The sequence below is a fragment of the Ursus arctos genome, unplaced genomic scaffold (assembly GCF_023065955.2).
Source record: "Ursus arctos isolate Adak ecotype North America unplaced genomic scaffold, UrsArc2.0 scaffold_3, whole genome shotgun sequence".
In the NCBI taxonomy this organism is placed as follows: Eukaryota; Metazoa; Chordata; class Mammalia; order Carnivora; family Ursidae; genus Ursus; species Ursus arctos.
Window position 1 is genome coordinate 55240757 of NW_026622985.1, and position 15452 is coordinate 55256208.

The 15452-nt window shown below is 56.6% G+C and overlaps 1 protein-coding gene across 1 annotated transcript; it reads left to right on the forward strand.

The window, feature by feature from the left end:
- Positions 1-6061: 6061 nt before the first annotated feature.
- EVX1 (even-skipped homeobox 1) lies at positions 6062-9485 on the forward strand. The gene is made up of 3 exons (XM_026514024.2): positions 6062-6488; positions 8077-8324; positions 8946-9485. Exons 1-3 carry the CDS (start codon positions 6062-6064, stop codon positions 9483-9485), a joined length of 1215 nt encoding a protein of 404 aa, XP_026369809.2.
- Positions 9486-15452: the final 5967 nt, after the last annotated feature.

Genomic DNA, 15452 nt, shown 5'->3' on the forward strand with positions numbered 1-15452 from the left:
AGAATATGTTCAGTCCAAGATGCAGTGTGGGGAGGCCTGGCCATACCCTCAAGTTTTGTCCCTTGGGCCAACAAATCCTGGAGGACAGTCTGAGGAAGGCAGCTGCCTTGGCAGGGAAAACACCCTGGTAAAGCCACACCCCCTATCAAAGGGATCTGGCTATTAGGTCTGGGGTTGGGTGGTTGAGATGGGGGCTATAGCCAGTAGAGGAATCTCAGAAACGGAAGGAAAACCTCAATGCCTCTGTGCATTTTCCTGGGGGAGAGGTTTGCCAGATATGTGAAAGGGCCACGAATCTCAGGAGGTTAAAGCAGGCAAGGATAACTCTGGTGAGTTTTGTCCCTTCCCAGATAGATGTTCAGGGCCTCAGTGGATTGTTATGGTCATAAAGGGATGGGACTTTGTCTCTTAGGGTTTCCAGAATCACTTGCTGTAGTTATCTTCCTGATATCTTGGAACTCACACCTGAGACCTCTTTCCCTCCTGCTCAGGAGGACAGGTGGGCTCTCCTACCCCAACTCCCTAAGGATGGCTTCAGCCTCCCTGCAGGCCCCTGCAAAATCCCTACCCAGCCTCTGATCCCTGTCTTAAAAGAGGGCAAGACCAGGAAGCCTTCTTCAGGATACATTTCCAAATGGTTTTGGACCATATTTTTCTTTACTCTTCTTCATGCTCAGAGTGAGTGGTCAGAGGTTAGTTGTACCCTTAACCCCTACTTCTCTCAACCCCGGTGAATTCACTGGGAGTGAGGAGGAGGAGAAAAGGCCTTGGCAAAACCCGCAAGTGGAGTCTTTGAAAGGAAACACTCAGAATGCAATTCTTGGCATTTTCTAGGAGCTCCAGTTGTTGTGAGTGTGGCCTTGAAGCTAGAGGGATAGGGGTTCAGTCCTGACTGTCATTTATATGTGAACCTTCTCTCGGTGCTTCAGATTACTCAGCTGCAAAATAGGGATGATTTATACTATCTTCTTCAGGCCTGTTGTGAGGATGAAAAGAGCTGATATAGCTGAAATGCTTAGAACAGTGATAATTTTTATCATGTGGGATCCCCAGATTTCCACATAGGGTTTCTCTTTGCCCTCTTGGGAAATCACGGATGAAGCAGGATGAGAACAGTCCAGGAACGTGGGCCCTGAGGCTTTTGCTTCTGAAGGCAGGTGGGCAACCTCTCTGAGAGGCCCCTGAAGCCACCTAGATCCCAGAAAGGGCAGGAGGTCTGTGGAGGATTGCCTTATGGAGAGTTAAGGCATTGTTGGGTGTTGAGGCGTCCCTGCAGGCCAGGGATAGACAGAGCCTTGGAAGGGGAGCTGGTCTAGTGTCTGACAAGGCCACTGATTCCCCTATCACTGTGGGAGAAAAGGCACTGTGGCCTGTTGAGAACTTTTAAAGGAATGTTGTGTAGATTAAATGAGAAATGGGCTTGTAATGAAAGCAAATTTCAGGATAGTAATGGTGAAGGAAAAATCCATACCGTCTCTGCTGGGGGAGGAGAGGAATGCCTGGGCTTTGGTTGCTTGGATGTTGGGGGAATTGCCCCTCCATGGGAAAATGGACCCTTTTAGTTGGTGGCTTGAGGCAGGAGCAAGCCTTGAGCTTGAGGAGGTCCTCAGGCCTCCAGTACTGACTGCCCTGGCTCCTCCAGCTCTGGGATGGGCAAGCGGTGGGTATAGGAATAAAGGCAGCTCAGGCAGTTGTCTGAAGCTCAGGGTGGGAAAGCCACTGGGCTCGGGCTTATAGGAAAGGGGCTGATAGGTGTAGATGCAAGAGCTCTGCAGGGCTGGCTGGCTCCAAGGACCTAAGGAGCAGGGGTCAGAAAGCATCCAGTTTCCTGTCCCAGGCTCCTGGCCCTTCGCTCTGGGAGACACATAGAGAAGGGGTCCTTGTCCAAATCAGAGTCCCAGAAGCTGCAGGTTCTCCCTGCAGGAGAAACTGTTCTGTGGTCCCCACTGCAGGCGAGCGTGCCAGGGACTCCCTCCAAGGGGTGGGCGAGGGGTTGGGGGAAGTGAACGAGGCGTAATCTCCTGGCACTGGGAAGTCGGACCCCTGGGCATCTGAGATCCAGTGGACCTTGGTCCTGGAGGGGCACCCTCCGTGGTGCTTCTGCACTTTGGGTTCCCAGATGGGCGTTGGCAGCTGCCAGGGACAAGACACGGCCCAACCCCACAAGTTCCCTCACCCTTATGATTCCTGCCTCGGAGACCCAGTCGCGCGGGAACTTAGATGTCCACGCCCGAGACACGGCTTGCAAGATAAACAAGGGCTGAAGATCAATATTCACGACAGCTGGGCAACGCTTATTGTTGAAAAGGAAGCTCCCTTTGTTCTTGCTTTTTACCAAAGTGAGAAGCAAAAAACATTTTTTCCTGAGCAAAATTTTGCCGGCACCGAAGCAGACAAACCAGCTTCCGCAAACCTCTGCCCCTTCCTTTCGGCTGGGACGAGTGCTCGCCGTTGGGAGGCCCCGCATCTGTCTGATAGAGATACCCAGGGCCGCAATCCACCGCACCCAAGCAGGGGCCGAAGGCCACTGAGGCATTCCGCACCCCCTGCCGTCGCTCTCCGGAGCGGGGTTTTCTTGGGAAGCGTAGCGACTCCAGCGGATCAACGCGTCTGGTGACCCAAGCCCGGCTTCCGATTCCATTTAACACAAGCCGCGCATCTTATCTCCGCGTCTCCTCCCCGGGGGTTCCCACCCACCCCCGGCCCAGCCCAGCCCGGGCGGAAGCTGAGCCTCGAGCTTTTGAAGTCCAGAGAATTTCAATCGGAGAGGAGCCGGCTGGACCTAAACCTGTCTTCTCAGCGGGGGAAGGGACAGCAGGCCCGCGGTGGTGGGGGAAGGGGGTCTTCCCTGCCGAGGGAGGTGAGAAGCAGTGGGAGCCCAGGCCGTACCCCACTTAGGCTGCTATCACCCCCTCTCCGCTTTCATGGGGTTTCCTAGGCCTCTGCTGGCCTCAGACATCACTCCCTCTGCGAATTTACCTTCCTTCTGGAACAGTGTCATGGGGAATAACCTTGATACAGTGATAACCACGCTATTAAAATAGCCCTTCCCCCCATTAAAAAAAAAGGCTAAACAGAAATAGTGTTCTTATTCAGTCCCCCCACCCCACCCCTCCCGTTTTCTTCCTCTTGTAAAAAATCCGACCTCTCTTCATCTGAAGTTGACAAAAGGATGCTTTTGGAAGCAGTGACATTTGGTTAAAATTTTTTGTTTTTTCCCCCTGTGCCAGAGGGTGCAATAGGCCCCCAGAGACCGGGGGGAGTTGAGGCTGCTTTGAAAGGGCAGAGGCAGAAGGCCGGAGAGGGATGGGGCAGAGGGGGCATCCCTGAAGCTTCAGATCGGAAACCCAGAGGAGGCAGCCCCCCTCCCGGAGAGGTGATCTCCCGCTGAAGCCTCCTTCCTCCCTGGGACGGCCAGGGAAGCCCGGCTTGGGTAGGCCTGGCCCAGGAAGGAGACGCAAGTGGTACCTCTTGATCTCTCAATCCTACTTGGCTTTCATCTGGCAGGGAAAACCCAGAGGAAAAGAGGATCAAACGAGGAGCACTCCCATTGAATGCAAAGCTGGGGGCGGGGCGGGGAGCCCGGAGTCCCTCTGCGGACCTGGCCCCAAGGAGCTGAGCGCAGCGGGGGAGGCTGTGAGAAGGCAGCAGGCTGGGGGGGTGGGGAGCGGAGGGTGGGCGAGACCCAGGCTCGGTGCCGGAAGGGCCCAACTGAGGCCGCTCTAACACAGGCGCTGCGGCCTCGACTTTGACGGGAAAGAGAGGGCAAGCCAGGTGCTCCCTCAGGCTCCGGCTGCTGGCTGGGAAGGGCAAGGCGTGACGGGATCCTAGGACAACTCAGCAACGCAGCAAAAGGCTCTAGGATTTGATCCCCTCCACTCCCAGTCGCTCCTGTCACCTTTATGGTAGTCCCTAGGAGTTTTGAGCTAGCTGTGCTCAGCAGATGGTGGCTTTGGGAGTCCCAGGGAGTGGAGATGTTTATGCCGCCGTTACCTTCCGGATCCTCCTGTCCCCCCACCCCCACCCCAGGCGAGGTTAATGAGCACCTTCTGACTGAATAGGGGAAGTAGAAAGCAGGAGTGAGAAGAGAACTTTTGTCTTGCGTGAACCCCTTGCTTCTTCCACAATCTCCACAAGCCCACAGATGGGAAAACTGAGGCACGGGAAAGAGGGAGAAGAGCAGAGAAAGAGAAAGGAGGAGGAGAACAAAGTAAGAGATAGAAGAAGATAAAAAAAGATAGTGATACACTTTTCTTTAGAATCTCAGAAATTGGGGCTTTGTCTTCGGAGGTGGAGAAGAAAGGGCGGGGGCAGAGAAAGGAGAGTTTTAGGGATAGCACGGTAGAAAAGGGGCCTGCCTTCTGCCCTCAGCAAAGTGGGGAGAGACCTAGCTGCCCGGCCTGGCCCCAACACACTTGTTCAGAGCTGGAAAGGGATCAGTTTTCTAATGGGTTCTAGCGTGCCTTCCCTGGAAGAAGACCTGAAAAGGAGCCTGTGGCTGTTCCCAAAGACATCAAGCACTACAACTCCCCCAGCCTTGCCTCGGAGGCTCCCCTTCGGTCCTCAAAGATTTATGAGCGCCCCTAGTCATTTGCTATTTCAGGACATTTTCCATGACTTCTCTCTCTTCACCCCGCAGCGCCACTGAAGCCCATGGGCAGGATCTGGGGGAGAACCCTGTAAGCCAAAGCACTGCGAACCCCAATGCCATGTGCTGGGGCACTCTCAACCCCTGCCCCCAATCTCCGGGTGAGAACAGCACCTTCTCCCAGCTTGGAGTCTCTGGTGCTGCCACAGTAGCGGCCGCATTTCTCAGTGCCTCTTCCCTCGCAATACCTGTTTCTGGAGGAATTCGTTGACTCTGAACGAATACCTTAAAATATGGGCAAGAAAAGAAAAAAAGGCCACTCTTAGAACCTCTCCCCACCCTACATACCTGAAGTGCAGGCGAGGCCCAAGCAAATGGGAAAACGATTTCTTCTACGAATAGCCACCTGGAGGTCAAACCGAGCTGTGGAAAGCTTAAGGCCACCTAGATGGGGAATGGGAATAAGAAAAAAAAAAAAATCAGCAAACATTTGGAGTCAGCAGCCAAGACAGGTCCTTAAAGAAAAAATATTAAGGCATTTATCTTCTGCCCCTTGGGGTAGAAAAATAGCAAAGTTCTGTTGGTTTCCAGGAGGAGGGAGGCATCTGGGGGTAGAGGGCAGGAGGAAGAGAGAAGATACCTCAGGCTCCAGCTCTCCAGACAACTGGGGGGTTGGGAGGAGGGAATATGTTTTTCGGTAGCTTGTAAAAAGACTTTGGAGCCCCTAGGAGGTTAGCTCGCCAGGACAGGCAGTTGTAATAATGACGAGAGAAGCGAGGCTTGTGAGTCGGCCTTCACACTTTTAAAATGCAGTTATGGATTCTCTCATCAGATCAAGGCACCAAGTTAAGAAAACAAAAGCCAAAACAACAATAAAAAAAAATCAGAAGCTTATTCAATTACCGAGTCCCGCAGCTCTTGCGGAACTCACCGAGCGCCTTAAGCTCTCTTTTTCTTTCTGCGGAATTCCATTTGCATGCCCTCTGCCTGGGTGTCTCCCTGTCTCAGTGTGTGTGTGTCTCTCTGTCTGTTTTCACACTCTCCTCCCCATTCGAGCGAGGCCCACACCTGGCGCATCACTGCCGAGCCATTAGCTGCGGGTCTCCTTTCATCTTCGCTGTGGCAGACGTTTCTATTTATCCACTTGCGCTCGCCGAGTGGCGTCACCAGCGGTACTGTAATGACGATTGCAGCAGGAGGATGACAGCTTAGAAAGAAGAGGGCAATGGGGCTTCCTCCCAGAGGCGGTGCGGCACAGAGGAGCGCTCGCATCACAAGGTGACCCCAGCTCCCCACCGCCACCACCGCCGTCACCGTCGACATCGCGCTCCGGCCGCTCGGCGCCCGCCCAGTCGCCTGGTCTCTCTTTCTCCCTCCCGCAGCCAAGATCTGTCGGACCGCTGGGGACCCCGGGGAGACGGGGGCTAGGAGTCACTTGGGGCTTCCTCCCTCCCCCCTCCAGCAAGCCCCGGGATGGAGAGCCGAAAGGACATGGTTATGTTTCTGGATGCGGGTCAGCTTGGTACTCTGGTTGGCAAGAGGGTCTCCAATTTGTCTGAAGCCGTGGGCAGCCCGCTGCCTGAGCCGCCCGAGAAGATGGTGCCCCGTGGTTGCCTGAGCCCGCGGGCTGGCCCTCCGGCCGCCCGGGAGCGCGGCGGGGGAGGCCTGGAGGAGGAGCCGGTTGACGGACTAGCAGGCAGCGCTGCGGGGCCGGGCGCCGAGCCTCGGGCAGCCGGGGCTGCGGTGCTCGGCCCCGGACCTCCGGCCCCCTCCGCCGACAGCCTCTCGGGTCAGGGGCAACCCAGCAGCTCGGACACCGAGTCGGATTTCTATGAAGAAATCGAGGTGAGCTGCACCCCGGACTGCGCCACGGGGAACGCCGAGTACCAGCACAGCAAAGGTAGCCACCGCGCCCCTTCTCTCCCCAGGCCTCCCACCGCGCCCACCTTGCTCTTCGGCTCTGGAGGGGAGGAACACACTCCTTTCCCCCAGGGCAGGGTGGCTGGGGGGACCCACCTGAGCGACTCTCCCCTGTTATCTGCGCCCTGGCGGGGGTCTCCTGTGCTCTGGCATTGGTGGGACCCAGGGTGACAGCTGTGCTTTGCGGGGAGAGGGAGACGCAAGCCCTGGGCTTGAGGGGGGATTCGAAGTGCACCCCAACCCCCCAGAGTTTTGTGGCACTGCTTCAACTACTCCGGGAAGACACCTTCCCCGGCGTGGGCGAGATCAAACGCGGGTCGGGGCAGTTTGTGGCTGGAGGGGTGTAAGGCGCATCCAGGCGCGGAAGCCGGGAGTCCATAAAGGACCGTAAAATCGCGGCCACTCGGGCTGCCTGGGTGCTGCAGCCCTCCGACCAGTTTGCACGTCGGTCAGAGGTCCAAATTACCTTGTCACTTCCCGGGCTCGGTGGCGCCAGGTCGGAAATGGTCCCAATGATCTAATTGCCTTTGGTCTCCGGTTGCATTTGAAAAGGCAGAGCTCTGGCCCTCCCCCATTCCCCTTTCCTTGCTAGTCCCACTTCTCCACCCAGAGGAAAAGGAGCTGCAGGGGGCAGGAGCCCCACCCTTCCTTGGGTTAGATCCAAAAGGAGGGGTGCTGTCACACTGCTTTAACTGGAGAACCCCTCCCTGACCGGGGGCTAGTTTGTGGGGGAGGTGGCCAGGCAGGGAGTCTCCCAGAGAGGGGTGGAAAGCTAGTAGAAGGGAGAGCCTACCAGCAGACACTCCTCCACAAAGCTGTGGGGGTAGATGGGACGGCCCTGGTATGGACGAAAAACCAGCCCCTCACCTTGGCAGCCAACACCAGGTTGAGCACCCACATCCACTCATTACCATCTTGTCCATTCAACCCAGATTCCCTAACCACAGCATGCCCTCCGGACAAGCCATACGCCACTCAAATATACCAAGGTAATATGATATTCCTACCCACACTCCTATGCCCTCCCTGCAACGCATGCAACCTAGTACACATGCCCACACCCGCACTGGCAGCCTGGCACACACAAAAGCAAGGACTCAGCTTGTGTGTAGCACCCTACAATGCGCTCAGACCCAGAGCTCACCACACTCCAGCACAAAGGTGCATTTCAACTTGCCTGTCAGATACGGACCTCCTTGTCCACTCCTGCCAATGGTGGGCAGAGAGCTCAGAGGGGCTGCCTCCAGTCTGTGCCTCAGGGCAGGTGGCCAGGGTGGCTGAGGTTTCTGTACCTAGCGGGCCTTGAGACAGAGGTCTCCCAAATAGCAGCCCAGCCAGGCCTAAGGGCTGCTTTGTGCTCCTCTGAACGGTGAGCCTCCTTCCCTCTCTTCCTGTGTTCTCAAAGTCCCCTGTGTCTCAGTGGAGGCAGAAACTGAGGCTACTGAGAGGAGGGGGTCCCTTTCTACCCCCCCCCCACTCACACCCTGGGCCTACAGCCCCACATCAGCAGTGTTTTGTGTGTCTGTTGTGTGTTCTGTGTGTGCATGTGCTCTGGGCTCCCTATGCAGGGCCCAGCTCAGAGGCACTGGCCAGCAGTCCCAACAGCGGCAGCGAGGCCCCCAAGAGCAGCAGCAGCGGCAGCTCACAGGGCACCCTGGCCTGCAGCGCCAGTGACCAAATGCGCCGCTACCGCACCGCCTTCACCCGGGAGCAGATTGCCCGGCTGGAGAAGGAGTTCTACAGGGAGAACTATGTGTCCAGGCCGCGGAGGTGCGAGCTGGCCGCCGCCCTAAACCTGCCGGAAACCACCATCAAGGTATGAGCTCTGGCGACAGGGAGAAGGGGTGCCCCCACTCAGTAGGAAGTACATGCTTACTGTCCACTCCCTAAATCCTGAGCCAAGAATCAGGGCCTGGGGTCTCCCTGCCCACGTGGCTGCTAGGCAGGGGGTGTCCAGGCCTGGGGCAGGAGCCAGGTGTGTGCAGATTTACCTTCCCGACAGTCTCTAGGCTGGAACTGCTGGCTTGCGGTTGACTCTGTCGCTTTTCTAGCCAAATAAACAGTGGGAATGGGGTGCCTTTGCCCCCGAGAGCTAGCGGCTGTTAGGGGAGGTGTTTCTGGGGAATCGCTGCCTGCCGCCTCAGACCGGTCTACCCCACTACTTGCGCGCCCACACCGGGTTCTGGCACCCCAGGGGTCCTGGCCGCGTCGCAGAGGGAAGGAGGGACACGGACTGAAGCCACTCCCTGAACCCTCCATAAGGGATTCCAGCTCCAGGTGGTGGTGGTGGGATCTGCCCCCCCTCCTACCCCGCCCAGAGGGTCCCTGCCGCCGCCCTTCCCTGCGCTACCGGCATCATCCCCTGCGGTGGGGCAGGACTTCTGGGCTCCGCGCACCGGCCGGGTGCGGCCGCCGAACCTGCTCCTCTCCCCGCCAGGTGTGGTTCCAGAACCGGCGCATGAAGGACAAACGGCAGCGGCTGGCCATGACGTGGCCGCACCCGGCCGACCCCGCCTTCTACACGTACATGATGAGCCACGCGGCGGCCGCGGGCGGCCTGCCCTACCCCTTCCCGTCGCACCTGCCCCTGCCCTACTACTCGCCCGTGGGCCTGGGCGCCGCGTCCGCCGCGTCCGCCGCCGCCTCGCCCTTCAGCGGCCCGCTGCGCCCGCTCGACACCTTCCGCGTGCTCTCGCAGCCCTACCCGCGGCCCGAACTGCTGTGCGCCTTCCGCCACCCGCCGCTCTACCCCGGCCCGGCTCACGGACTGGGCACGGCGGCCGGCGGCCCCTGCTCCTGCCTCGCCTGCCACAGCGGCCCGGCCAACGGGCTGGCGCCCCGCGCCGCCGCCGCCTCGGACTTCACCTGTGCCTCCACCTCCCGCTCGGACTCCTTCCTCACCTTCGCGCCCTCGGTGCTCAGCAAGGCCTCCTCCGTCGCGCTGGACCAGAGGGAGGAGGTGCCCCTCACCAGATAAGGGGCCGCCCGCGGGCTGCAGGCTCCAGGAAGCCCGTGGGGGGAGTCCCCCGCGGGGACTCAGCCAGCGCCCCTCCCCGCCCCCAGGGCACCGAGGGAAAAGAGGAGGGCCGAAAAGGACCAGAGGGACTCGGCCTCGAGGATCGGAACGCCCGGGAAGCGGCCATGGCTGGCGCGTTTGGGGAGCAGGAGTGGGGATGGGGACGCGGAGGCTGAGAGACCTTCCTCTGGGGCGGCCCCTCTTTGCCGTTTTTCACCGGACCCATTGCCCCTGACCGGGGTCGAGGCCGTGGCGCCAAAGCCAACCAAATTTAGTAGCAACAGCAACCGATATCCAGCCCCTCACTCCCTCCTCCCACCCTCACCTTCCACCCCTGCCTCAACCGGGACCCCCCACCCCCATCCCCAAGGCCAAGCCCAAGCCCTGGAAAGGAAATTGCTGTCTCTCTGAACAAAATGCTGTGTATGCAGAGCAGATAGAGATTAATCTTTGCCAGCTTTTCTAAGGCATGGCAAGGGGCTTGTGGATCGCAATGCACCAGCCATCTGAGGGGAGAGACTGAGAGAGGTGATTTACTGTCAGGAGGATCCTGGCCCTCCCATGGAACCTAGGGCCTCTCTTGCCTTCCTGGAGCCTGGGTTACACATTTTCTGGTTCTGGCATCTACCAGCACCTGATCTCTTTACTCTCTCCTCGCTTCCTGATATCTCTCAACTTGCAACTCCGCCTCTACTCCTATTTCCATCCCACCCCCACTTTTTGTTTAACACTGGCAGAGAGGCTGCCGAAGCCTCAGGGCCTCTTGGCAGCTTCTACCAAGTCTCTCTTCTCCCTGGGCCCAATACACACCCTGATTAGCAAGTGATGTGTGTGAGGAGGGCTTTTGAATGTTGAATGTATAATAATGATCACCATGCCGTGGGCCACGGAGTCCAGAGTTGAGCTGTTAACAAGGCGCCCAGGGAAGAGCTTAGGGAGCAGGGACCTCGTCTCCCTCCCTCAGTATCTGCTAGCAAATTAGAGGCAGTTTCGAGCCTTTGCCTGTTCACCTTCCCTTCACCAAGAGCTTTCTGGCTTTCCCTTTGCAGTTGGCATTTTACATCCTTCTTCCTCTCATTTTTCTCCCAAGCTGCCACTGGGGCTTGGCTTTCAGGTACTAGCAGGAGCCTTCGGCCCCTTCTGGGGACCTCATCTTTCCCCTTCACCGGGGTGTGTTTGGGAGCCCTCCCAAACTCTCACTCTCACACTCATTCTTGCAGCCAGTTTTCGAGGGATGGGAGAACGTGTACCCCTCCATAACAAGCTTCACTCTGACTGGGAGGGAGTGGTTCTTCCTGTAGGGAATGAGTTTGGTTTGGTTTTCCTTTGAAGCCTAAAGAATTTGCTGTTACAATTTGTTAACCATACTGCAATAAAAGCTGGACATAATTCTCACTTTAACATTTTAATGTTTTGGGAAGCAGGCAGTGCATTGACTCTTTTTGAATTGCTAGTTCAGCCACCATCCTAAGCTTGGGTAGAGAAGGAACCAAAAGATGGACCCACAGATGGTCTCCCAAACTTGCACTGGGCATTAGCAAGCTCCAAATGCAGACTGCGCAGAAGTGGAGAAGGCAAGCTCTGAGCTGCCCTGACGTGCATGTTTTCTTAATTCTGTGCACACTAGGGGCCTTCCTTGGCAAACTGGACCACCTGGGGCTCACCCCTGCAATGGTTTCTTTCTCCAGTTGCTCCAACCCTTTAAGGAAAGGGGACCCTGGACTGTGGTCTCTGTGGATTCTGCTTCCACCCCAACCCCAGGTGGAGTTGAATGAGGCACTAGGGATGGAGCTCCACAACTACCGAGAGCTCTGCACCTTAGGGTTTAGGGAGAGGAGGGAGGAGGATTCCTGGGTTGGGATGGGGCGGGGGGGCTGAATCATCCTCCAACTGAAAGTCATTTCCAGGAATGGAATTCTGACCCGGTCAGGGCAAGGGGATAGATGGTGCTCAAGCAGCCATCTCACCCTCATCCTCTGTCCCCAGAGGAGAGCCACCGTGGCTGCCTCTGAGTCCTGCACAGGTAGGGGAGAGATGGGTGTCATCGGCAGGCTGGGAGCTCAGAACTGTGTGGACTTCAAGGGTCCTCTGCCACTATGTATCAGTGGGTAGATGGGGAATCTTTAATCAGCTTCCATCTCTCTGTGGGTTCCAGAGAAACTCTCCTGCACACAGGGGCCCCTTTCCTCCCAAGCAAAGCCTGGAGCTGAAGTTTTCAGGATCTTCCCCACCACTCCTCCATTCCCCCCTCTTCCCCAGCCTTTCGTAGCTACCTCTGCAGCCGGGAAGCTCCCAGTGCCAAACCCAGGCAAATTTCGCGGTTACTTCGCGGCAGGCTGAGATTGCTTGCGACAGGTAAATGGGCTGCGGGTTGCCGTAATGCCAGGCGTATTTTCAGTTAATAGGGAGGGAAAATGAGGTGTCTGCAGCGATATTGGAAAGTACAAGATCGATGATCCGGCCTCGTGTCCAATCAGCAGCCTTTAATTGACTGTATTTTCTGGGTAATTGAGCCTCTCTTCCTCCAAATTGAAGTGGAAGATATAACAATACATCTTGCCAGGAGGAATTACTCATTACTTCATAATGAAATTTCCCTTTTGCCAAGGTTTGCGGTTTGGCGCTAGGCACCACTTCTCACTTTCCCTTCTCCACCCCTGCACCTAAAAACACGTTTTGCCCACCTGCACCCAGCAACCCCATCTGGCCTAATACCTACATTTTGGCGGAAGTGGGGGAGGGCAAGAGATGACGGTGAAGAAGGCACTGCCTCTCCACAGCCTCAGTCTCCTTATCTGTAAAAGAAGGCTAAACCAAGCAACAGGGCTGACATGGTATTATTATTTTTTTCAACGTTCTAAGAGCCTCTACTTAGCTTTGCCCCATCTTGGTCCCATTTTGCAGGTGGGAAAACGGAGGCTCTGGTCTCACACAGCTATTGGGGCCCTGTGCAGCTATGAGCTTCAAGTTCCGGCTTCTCCTCCCTTCCCCTCGGCACCTTTGGGGCCCTGAGTCCACGGTCACCGCTTGCGAGGTCTGACACCTCACTCCCGACTCACACTTTCCCTGGGCTCCTCAACCCCACTGCGACCGGCGGGCCCTGGGAGAGCTGACCCGCGCTCAGCCGCCGTCCGCCTGGCCGGGCAAGACCAGCCGCCCCGCAGCCGGAGTGCACGCTCAGCGCCGGCCGTCGCCGGCTTGTTAGCGTGTGATTGATTGCCTTATTAAAGCGTGTTCTTGTAAGTGTGACCAAACTGATTGCATTGCATATGTTTGGGATAATGCTCATTTTAAACAACAGGATAAAGAGGATGAGCTCGGCAGAGCCTCCGAAGACAAAATGATTCCGGCCAGCAGCTCCCTAACTCTGGCATTAAATTGCCCAGTTACATAGCAAATCACTGGGTTCCTCCATCCCTGTCCCCGGTTTTTTTGTTTTTTGTTTTTGTTGTTTTTCTGGCCTGCAATATGATCGCACCCCCCCAGTGTGGTCTGCCCCACGAATGGTTTGTCTAGTGACAATATTGGCTCTGCCTTCTCTGCTGCTAACCGTGCAGCCTCACACCTCAGACGTCGAGTCCTCCTGTGCCCTCTCAGGCAGAGGGAGAAGTGATTCAGAATGCACCCTCCCACCCCAGGCTTCCCAAAGGGACATGGCCCTGACCGATCGCCGCAAATGGGAGCTTAGGTCTCCCGCAGCAAGTCGCGTGTCTCCCCACCCCCACTCCCACCCAGCCTTTTGGCGAAAGTTTAAAAGATTCTTTTGTTCCCCAGGCTTCTCCCGCTCGGTTGCCTCCATTATTCCCCAATTGAGGAAACACCCGCCGCCATATGTCGTTGGAAGGGCGTGGGTGTCGCCGCGGTGGGTTATTGAGGGTGGCGCTCTCAAAGTGGGAAGAGCTTTTCCTTCTTAGCGTCTTCATGCACCATCACCCCAGAGTGAGAGAGAGAGTAGGAGTCAGTGAGTAGGGGGAGGAAAAGGAGGTGGGGCAAAGGAAGGGGGGGTATTTCTTTTAATTACTCCACCCCCAACCAATCTTTGTAGCCAGGTTCTCTTTCCTCGCCTATTCTCTAAACAAAGAAACCCTCAGCCTTCCTCCACCCATTCCAGTCGACTTGCACGGGAGCCAAACTGCTGGCAGATTGAACTTCCTATGGGACACGTTTGGGATACACTGGTTTTCTGATTTGTTCGAGATGATGATGATGATCAGAACAAGTCAGAAACGATGCCACTCTTTGGGGTGTCATTTGTAAGTCCAATCACACGGATTCGTTTGCAAGACCAAGCTAAACGCGTCTGGATAAGTGACTTGGTCCAAAGGGCAAATTTCTTCCATCACTTAGCTTCTGCCTGGCTCTGCCAGGACAGGCACATCAGACTGCATTAGGGGAAAACCAAGGTGCAGTTCACCACGTGTGCCAGCGTGTGGGACCCCGATATATTGACCCTGAGTAAAAAAAAAAAAAAAAAAAAAAAAGTCAACCACAAAACCCACGCTACCTTCTACAAAGCAAACAGAAACAAAGTCCTTTGGAAAATCGCCTTCTCAGCAAATAAGTATGTGATATTCTGAGCAGGAGCAGGAAAGAGAGAGAGAGAGATTGCCACTTAAAAATAACATGAAAGCATTAAGTAATTATTTAAAACAAGGCTGTTTAGAAAAATATTTGTATTTATTGCAGCTGCTCAATTGGCCTCGTTAAAGTCGGCAAGCATTTAAATTGTGTTACAATCTCATTTAAATCCCGCTCCGTTCCAGCAGGCTGAAGAGCTTGAATAGACCAATCACTTCATAATGATGATGAATGAGAAATTAATTCAGATACAAGCAAGACAATTTAGGCCTTCATCTGTTTAAATAGCCTTCCAATATTATTCGCGATCGCGGGTCACAGATTGAATCAATTGTCCAATCTTGTGAAAGTCATATCCTTGCATCTTCATCGAGATTATTTATAGCGCAGTGAGGGCTGCTGAAAGGTATACGCTGTTAACAGGGACAATTACTTAAAGGGAAGCGTTTATAAAATGGAAAACAAATGCCGGGGTTGGTAACAAATGGGATCAAAAGCAGCCATTCCAATCTGGCTTCTCGAGGGAAGGGAGCGGGCGCGGCCCCCGCAGGATGCGGGGCGCTCGGGGCTCGGCGTCTGGCCTCCCCGCGGTCCAGGTGAGGCCGAGTCCGGTCGCTGCAGCCTGCGCCCTGGCTGCCATCCGGACCCGGGCCGGCCTCGCCCTCGCCCGCTTCAGGTCCGGCGGGAAACCGCAGCGAGGCCCTTGGAGCCCCAGCCCTGGGTGCGGCTCCCGCCCTCCGCGGTCACGCCGAGTCCCTGCGCCCCGTGGACGCCGACCCCCAGGGCGTTCTGCTTTGTGCTGGGGGCTCGGCCTCGCCGGGATCCGAGCGGGTCCGCCTTCGTCGCAGGCGTCCGCCCGCCTTGCGGTGCTCGCGGGGCCGGGGTCGCTGGGGGCTCCTGACTCTGGAAGTTCAGCGTCCTGAGCCGGCCGCGCGGAAGGGCCCCCATTTCCGCAAGGCCCCTCATCCTCGAGGTCCCGAGACGGGAAGTGCACTTGGGGTCACTTCCCGTCCTTCCGGGCCTGGGCCCCTCCCCGAGCCGGCTTCTCTGGGTGCCCTCGGGCCTTTGAGCAGCATCCAAGTTCTCCAAAGAAGAGCCCTGTCCTTCCCCCGTTGAAGTGCCCCTCCCCGTATCCGGATATAACCCCTCCCGGGGAGGCCAGTCGTCGTCCCCCTCCGGCAGGCGTCCCGGCGCCTCGTGAGAGCCCAGGGCAGCCGAGGGGCTGTCACGACTTCGAGGCGACATGTGCCTCCCCGAGGTGTCTACTTCCCCTTCCTCGGCAGAGTTAGGTAAAGACCCAGAGCAAAGTGCACGGGGAGGTGAGTTGGTGCTTGCGGAATCGGTCCGGGC

Excerpts from the sequence above, each read along its gene's own strand:
- EVX1 (XM_026514024.2), top strand. The coding sequence starts at position 6,062 with ATGGAGAGCCGAAAGGACATGGTTATGTTTCTGGATGCGGGTCAGCTT. Across the intron at positions 6,489-8,076 it reads CGAGTACCAGCACAGCAAAG|GGCCCAGCTCAGAGGCACTG; the intron begins GTAGCCACCGCG and ends CTCCCTATGCAG. Across the intron at positions 8,325-8,945 it reads TGCCGGAAACCACCATCAAG|GTGTGGTTCCAGAACCGGCG; the intron begins GTATGAGCTCTG and ends TCTCCCCGCCAG.